This window comes from Rattus norvegicus, chromosome 2 (assembly GCF_021556685.1).
Source record: "Rattus norvegicus strain SHRSP/BbbUtx chromosome 2, alternate assembly SHRSP_T2T, whole genome shotgun sequence".
In the NCBI taxonomy this organism is placed as follows: domain Eukaryota; kingdom Metazoa; phylum Chordata; class Mammalia; order Rodentia; family Muridae; genus Rattus; species Rattus norvegicus.
In genome coordinates this window covers 227077692-227084521 of record NC_141535.1, presented here as the reverse complement: position 1 = coordinate 227084521, position 6830 = coordinate 227077692, and the positions used below count along the sequence as shown (strand labels likewise).

General features: G+C 41.9%; 1 protein-coding gene across 1 annotated transcript; it reads right to left on the bottom strand.

The window, feature by feature from the left end:
• Positions 1 to 2532: 2532 nt before the first annotated feature.
• On the bottom strand, positions 2533 to 2841 carry Rpl29l8 (ribosomal protein L29 like 8). Its single transcript, XM_087641616.1, has one exon. It carries the CDS (start codon positions 2839 to 2841, stop codon positions 2533 to 2535), a length of 309 nt encoding a protein of 102 aa, XP_087497742.1.
• Between the last annotated feature and the right edge of the window lie 3989 nt (positions 2842 to 6830).

The following is a 6830-nucleotide window of genomic DNA, read 5'->3' as shown; positions in this document are numbered from 1 at the left end:
TCTAATATAGTCATCCTACCCCTGGCATAATCTTTACAAACATTCCATTGCCTCCAGGGTAATTCATGTTCTGTGTCTATTTTCATCCCCTTGCGAGTAATCTATCAGTTTTACAAGATTTTTTTTCTGCGGGGAACTTCTCAAATCGGAGAAGTTTCTGTTCTGTAATTTTGTTTTTACTTCATTGATTTCCTCTGCTATCACCATTTTTTCTTCATTTCCGACATGTTTGTGGTTCATTTTTTTTTTACTTCTTACTTTTTTTTGTAACTTTATAAATTTATTTTTCTATTGGATTTTTTTATTTACATTTCAAATATTATTCCCTTTCGTGGTTCTTGAGGTTGCCTCTTCGCAGCTGGATGGCCTTCTTCTGACTCTGGTGAAGTTTCCATTCTTCTCTACCATCTTCGACTCATTCTACCTTCATTGATATGTCAAGATTTACTCTTATTTTTTTATTTTATGCTTTGCCACATGTTTTTAAATGCTGTTTTTTTAGACTTTCACTCTGCAGTCAATTTCTATTTTATTTTCAAAATGAGAACATTTATTCAGGACTCTAAGTTTATATAATGTTTTTATGAATGTGCATTATACTGCCATTGAACCATTAACAAGGGTGAAAATTTCATGTCCCCTCTTTCTTTTGTTTTTCTCCCTAGTCTAGAAGTCTATTACATTATATTTTTAAATATCTGTACTATTAAATTTACAGTCTTAAGTGAACTGTCAGTGATATCGCTTGAATCCTAGGTCCCATAAATCAAGACATTTTGCAAGTTCATGCACATCTGCGATGACACCTTTCAGCTCTACAATGCTGCTGCTGTTGCCCTGACCACATCTGCTGTGCACTCCTTGTTTACCCGTATCTCTCCAGCAAGGACATGTTACCTTAGGCCCGAAGGCTGTTTTTCTGATTTGTTGGCAAAGAACAGCTGCCAGCTGTTTTGGGAAACAAGTCCCTAGCAATAGTCCCAAATGGGTGGTGGCGAATAAGAGCGCCTGCTCTTCTAATCCTTGCTAAAGATGATCAAGTGCTTGCTCTGCACCCTCCCAGGGCAGCCTAGAGGATTGAGCCCCAGGTGCTTGCCAAGTAGCGACATAGCTTTAATGACAATTTACTTAACTTCTTCCAGTCCTCAGTGTCTTCCAGGGTGTCTTGGGATCAGCCATGTGCAAAATAAGAAATTACTTGGTCTAGAGTCGGGGTCCAATGTCAGAGTCGACTTTATGGGAATCCAGTTTTAAGTCATATACCTTACACCTGACGCTGGGGACACTTCAGCTTGAACTTCTTAATAAAACTCATCCATATGGCATGGAGCCTACTGAAGGAAAAATGGTAATAGAATCACATGGCCAAGTAGGTTCTGTTCTAGAAAGTTCTCCATGAAATATCCAGGTGTCCTGATTTGGCCCACAGCGCTCAACATAGCTTGTGCACTGAGAATGAACGTATGATCCCTGAATCCACTGTTGTCACTGCACCTTTCCCTATCCCTTGTGATTTCTGCTACCACCAATGCTAAGAAGGAACGAATCACAGAGCCTACTATCAAACAGAAATTAGATATTTGAGATACAACATGCACAGCATCCCAGGGACCCATACTGCTTCCCAGACTAGTGTCTCGTACCTCATGGAGTTCCCAGCTGATGCTGAAGAGGCTGCACTGTCTCTCAATAGTATATTAACAGGCCTGTTCTGAGGAAAATATTGGTGAAAAAAGTGACCTAGTTTATTACTAATTGGCCAAACTAAAAGACAATAGAATGCACCGAACAATGGCTTCTGTTGCCAAAAGTCAGTCAGTCAGTCCATCTGTCTGTCTGTTTTTCACAGCACTGGCAGGAAATAAATGGAAATTATAGTGTCCTCTGTCTGTAGGGATGATATGTAAAGAAGCATTAGCACAATGACAAGTCACAATCTACATCACTCATACAGATAGGCAATCCAAAGACTCTTACCAAACAGAATGGTTGGAAAGAATAAGAAAGGACAATTAGTAGTAGAGAGTAGAGTAGTGATTGATGGTGACTCAGTAGCTCATATGTCATATGCAACCATGGGTAGATGACCATGACCAACTAGAAGAGGTAGAAGCCAAAGATGCTGTACCCATTGACACTTTCACCAAACAATGAAAGGAAGAATATAAGGTAACCAAGTCATACTTTTGTGGCTTAGCTCTAATGTACAACTGGAAAATATCACATATAACTAATGCCATATAGTTCATGCTTTAAATATCATTTTCTTAATAGATTTTGCCTCAAGTTTATTTGTAAAAGCATCAGAGGACCCTGGTCATCTGCAAATAGTGTGTAGGTAGGTGTGTCACAGTTGTCCATCGGTCTTCACATTGGCAGGAACCTTTTCTACGAGGCCTTCACAGGGTCCTGGGCACCTCTGGGAACCTGATCTGGGGCTGAAGTCTGGTCCTTAGCTGAATCTGAGGTCTCTGCCTTGGTTTGAACCTTGGGCTTTGGGTAGCAGCACCTACAACCATTGGCTACGTAACTTCAAATCCACTTCCAAAGCTTGTGGTAAATGATGAAAGCAAGACAGATGAGTTTGTGTCTAGGGCCCTTTGGCATTTTGGGCTTAACCACCTTTGGCTTCCCACAGGCCTTGATGATCTCTGTGAGTGTGCTCACTGCTATTTGCATTGTTGACTTGTACTTCTTCAGGCCTTCTACATCCTTGTTCCTCAGGAACTTGGGATCAACCCCCTTAAGCGATTTGTATCTTTGTGACCAGGGTTTCTTGATGTCATTTTTGTGCCATTTGCAGGACTGGTTGTGTATGGTGTGGTTCTTGGACTTGGCCATGTCTGCAGAGTAACCCGCAGCTCCCACAGTGCCTGGGACTAGAAGAGAAAAGAGTGTGTAGCCAAGTTGGCCTTGAACTCATCATCTTCTTGCCTGTGTCTCCTTCAGCAAATTCTACCAACAGGTATCACCACAACTGGCTAAATAACATTTCATAGAGGTTAATGCATACTAATTTTTTGGGAGGGACTATTGGTCTATTGCACAGCAATGCACATTATATTGGTAAAGTTTTATATAATGTTTAAACATTATGAAAGCAGACTCTGGGAGCAAGGAAGACTCTTCTGCCCCAGACTCCAACAGTTTATTTCCAGTCCCCCAAGACCCATTGCCAGAGGCCCCTGATTCTGTAACCAGAAGGAAGGACCATAAAATAGCCCAAGATTTACAATACTGCTATATCAGGTACACAGTTTCCAACCAAGGTTACTATTGTCTATCCCATAGTATAAAAGTGCCTTCAGTAGGAAAGAGAATGCTCTAGCAAATACTCTTGATGGGAACTCTAGAATGATGCTCTCCTCAGGGATTCCTTAGTAATTGCTGCTGGATGATTTTAAGTGCCCCCATTTGATCATATTTTTATCATTCTTACTTGTTTTTTTATTTGAAAGCCTCACCTGAGGGAATGTTCTGCTCCGCCCAAGACTCTAAATCAGGACCTTCTGCCAGCATCCCCAGTGGGAATTCGAGTCATATTTTACTGGGTGTTTATAAGCCCACGACTTGATCCCATCATTCCTTTGCAGTCTGTTAGGCTATTTCAGTATCGCTGTTGTATGGTAATGCTTAACTACCTGTTGCTTCTGTTTACTATCTCCTACTCAATATTCTTTAACTTTTTCTTGACATATATTTAACAAACTCATTCATTCAAAATTGAAACTCTGGCTATCATAGGTAATTCTCTGTACTGTACAGAACACGTGTAGACTCTGGAACCACTCTCTTCACCATGGAGAAGCTTTGTTACTATATATTGGATCATGTAGATATCATTTAATCAGAACAAGACATTCCCTTCATTGTGAAGTCCACTCAAGAATAGGCAACAGCCTAAAGCAGTAAGTAAATATAGGAAACCTACATTACCATGAGCCCAATAGAAAGTAGGTAATGCCAACTGAAATAACAGTAATCCCAACTAGGAACTACTGCAGAACACTTTAAACACTCATTATGAAGAGTGGTGTCAACAAAACATTTGTTTTTTAGTATCAGTAGTGAAGGACCAGATCCTACCCACACTCACTCTCTTCACTTTTTTCCTGTATTCCCTCTGAAATCAAAAGGAAGCCTATAATTCTTTTGTGTCCACCCTGCAGAACACCATGCAGTCAATTGTAGCTAATCTAGAATTTATGTTGCTTGAAAGACCTCTCAAGAGTATCTCCACATCATAAGAAAGGACCTACAGATGGAGGGATTTAAGGCATCGCTCATCAGAGGTGCTAAAGGAACTGACACTGTGGGAGCAGTTACAGGATTATCGTCAGGGTAACCACTCAGTGGGTCTCTATGATCATGATGTAATATGAAGGTATGCACAGAAGCAAGTGGAAACTCAAATTAATTATCACATGAACACAGAACTAAACAGCCAGAAAGTACAGAATACCTAGGATACCCCTAAGACTACAGAGTCCAGAAAGAATTTGTGAAACTTTAGTAGATGAGTCCCCCAAACCTGCCGTGTGTGTGTGTGTGTGTGTGTGTGTGTGTGTGTGTGTGTGTGTCCTTTGTCCTCCAGCACCTCTCTAGGAGGTATGTATAATGGAACACTGCAGCAGTTAACATCACTAGGGGAGCTATCTGATGAGCTTTTGATTTTGTTTCTTGAGACAAAAATAGTGAGGGCCAAGACTTGCATTGTCCCAGTATGACGTACTTTCAACCTTATCAGAACTTCCCTGCTACAAATGGCTCCACAACATGGGATCCCTGTCTTATGAATCTGATCACCACTATCTTAGTTTGCTTTCTTTTGCTGTGATAAATACCATGACCAAATATGATTTTCAGAGGAAAGGGTTTATTCATCATACCTTAGAGCTCATCGCTGAGGGAAGTTGAGGCAGGAGTTCAAGGCAGGAACTGAAGCCAATGCATGGAAGCTTACTGACTTGTTCAGCTTGCTTGCTTATACCACGCAGGACTGCTTGTCTACCAGTGGCACCATCCACAAAGGGCTGAGCCCTCCACATAAATCATTAATCAATAAAATGTCCCTACAGACTTGCCCATCAGCCAATCTGATGGAGGTAATTCTTCAGCTGAGATTCCCTCTTGCCAGGTGACTCTAGTTTGCGTAAATTCAGAAAAACTACCCCTCACAACTGCTAAGCACCCCAGCAATAGTATCTTTTCATGCGAAAGACCTTAAACACTGCCAAAGCTTCATGAAAACTGTCTTAATTAGGGTTTCTATTTCTGTGAACAGACAGCATGATCACCATGATCACAGCACCTCTTATAAAGGAAAATATTGAATTGGGGCTGGCTTACCATTTCAGAGGTTTAGACCATTATCATCATGGAAGGAAACATGGTTGACGTGCGAGCAGACATGAGGCAGAAGAAGAAGCTGAGTGAGCTCTGCAGCTGGATCTTCAGGCAGCAGGAAGGGAACGCCACAATGGGCATGGCTTGAGTTTCTGAGGCACTGGAGCCCACCCACTGGTGACACACCTCCCCCAAGAAAGCCATCCCCTCTCCAACAATGGCCACATCTTCTAATAGTGCCACTCCCTATGGTCAAGCATTCAAATACGTGAGCCTGTTCTTTTTTTTTTATTAGATATATTTCTTTACTTACATTTTAAATGTTACTCCCTTTCCCGGTTTCCTGTCCATAAGCCCCCATTCCCCTCCCCCAATCTATCCTCCTTACCACCCCCGCCCGACAGTCCCTTGCACTGGGGATCCAACCTTGGAAGGACCAAGGACTTCCTCTTCCACTGGTGCCACAACAAGGCTATTCTTTGCTACATATGCAGTTGGAGCCCTGGGTCAGTCCATGTATAGTCTTTGGGTATCGGTTTAGTCCGTGGTAGCTCTGGTTGGTTGGCATTGTTGTTCATATGGAGTTTACCAGCTCCCTCAGCTCTTTCGATCCTTCTTCTAATTCCCCCTAAAGGGGTCCTATTCTCAGTTCAGTGATTTGCTGCTAGCATTGACCTCTGTATTGGACATGTTCTGGATGTGTCTCTCAGGAGAGATCTATATCCAGTCCCTTTCAGCATGCACGTTTTAGCTTCATCAATCTTATCTAGTTTTGGTGGCTGTATACATATGGCCCACATGTGGGACAGGCTCTGAATGGCCATTCCTTCAGTCACTGCTCTAAACTTTGCTTCCATATCCCTTCCTATGGGTATTTTTCTCCCCCTTTGAGAAGGAGTAGGAACATCTGCATTTTGGTCATCCTTCTTCTTGAGCTTCCTGTGGTCTATGGATTGCATCTTGGGTAATTTGAGCTTTTTGGCTAATATCCACTTATCAATGAGTGCATACCAAGTGTGTTTTTCTGTAATTGGGTTACCTCACTCAGGATGACATTTTCCAGTTCCATCCATTTGCCTATGAATTTCATAAACTCATTGTTTTTGATAGTGAATAATATTCCATTGTGTAGATGTACCACATTTTCTGTATCCATTCCTCTGTTGAGGGGCATCTGGGTTCTTTCCAGCTTCTGGCAATTACAAATAAGGCTGCTATAAACATAGTGGAGCACGTGTCTTTGTTGTATGTTGGAGCATCTTTTGGGCATATGCCCAGGAGAGGTATAACTGGGTCCTCAGGTAGTGTAATGTCCAATTTTCTGAGGAACCTCCAGACTGATTTCCAGAATGGTTGCACCAGTTTGCAATCCCATCAACAATGGAGGAGTGTTCCTCTTTCTCCACATCCTTGCCAGCACCTGCTGTCATCTGAATTTTTGATCTTAACCATTCTAACTGTTGTGAGGTGGAATCTCAGGGTTG

What these genes read in the sequence shown, in the direction of transcription:
- Rpl29l8 (XM_087641616.1), bottom strand. Translation starts at nt 2,841, where the DNA reads ATGGCCAAGTCCAAGAACCACACCATACACAACCAGTCCTGCAAATGG.